Source organism: Octopus bimaculoides, chromosome 7, assembly GCF_001194135.2.
Source record: "Octopus bimaculoides isolate UCB-OBI-ISO-001 chromosome 7, ASM119413v2, whole genome shotgun sequence".
NCBI lineage: Eukaryota > Metazoa > Mollusca > Cephalopoda > Octopoda > Octopodidae > Octopus > Octopus bimaculoides.
In genome coordinates this window covers 57,491,259-57,492,293 of record NC_068987.1, presented here as the reverse complement: position 1 = coordinate 57,492,293, position 1,035 = coordinate 57,491,259, and the positions used below count along the sequence as shown (strand labels likewise).

The window sequence follows — 1,035 nt, the reverse complement described above, 5'->3', positions numbered from 1 at the left end:
AAAGTGTTGATACCCATTATCTTGTTTTTAGCATATTATTATTATTATTATTATCATTTCTATTATTATCTCTAAATTTTTGAGATTATTCAATGAAATTTGTATTTTTCTACGCTGTTTCATATTTTGTTTTACAGTGATGTTCATTCCAATAAACTTACTCAGATGCCAAATCTTACAGGATGTGGAGAACTAAGAATATTGTAAGTTGTTCAAAGATTGCTATCATCTGTTAGATAAATAGAATATCAATTTACTAGTTTATGTTATATAATATTGAAACAAAAGTTCCACGAATCATTCAGAACAACCTAAGTTTTAATGAAATTATTTTAGACACACATGATTTAGTTTTGTCACATGGCGATATAACATTAAAGGGTAACTTAAAATACAGCAACAAATCAAAATAAACAATAAATTGTAAATACTCTCTATTAGAAAATACGTTTTAAATTTGGATATGTACACGGCAATTAGCATCGATGCAAGCGATGCTAAAATGAAATGATATTATTTCAAAACAGGTAACAGCATTTTGCTGTTTGAAGAACAATATCAATTATTCTGTAAATCAATTTTTTTTCTATTATATTAACGGATACACTGCTCTTCAACAATTTTAAGTAGCACATATCATAAAATCCATTAGGTTATCACTTAAACAAAAAGCAAATAGCACCCCCTCTGGTAAAACTAGAATTGCATTGAAGCATAAACAGACTAGATTTTATTTCTGGTTTCAAAGAAAATGTGTGAAGAGTGTGTGATAGCTGATTATGGACGCAGACCTTTTTTTAATCATGCGATGTTGTGGTTGAACTCTTGCTCATTTCCAGATTTAATATTTTAATGGTGATGTCCCAGCATGGAACAGTCTCTGGTTGAAACCAATAAAAGAATCAGGGATTATATATATATATATGTGTGTGTGTGTGTGTGTGTATGTGTGTGTGTGTGTGAGTGTCTGTGTGTGTGTGAGTGTGTGTGTGTATTTATATACATATATATATATATACATATATATATATGTAT

At 28.8% G+C, this 1,035-nt stretch overlaps 1 protein-coding gene across 1 annotated transcript in view; it reads left to right on the top strand.

Annotated features, from left to right (window-relative positions):
* Positions 1-1,035, top strand: part of LOC106873188 (follicle-stimulating hormone receptor) — a 471,564-nt gene that overhangs the window by 180,920 nt on the left and 289,609 nt on the right. The window contains exon 11 of the mRNA XM_052969708.1: positions 138-203. Coding sequence (XP_052825668.1) covers positions 138-203 — 66 coding nt within the window. The remainder of the gene's footprint in view (positions 1-137; positions 204-1,035) is intronic.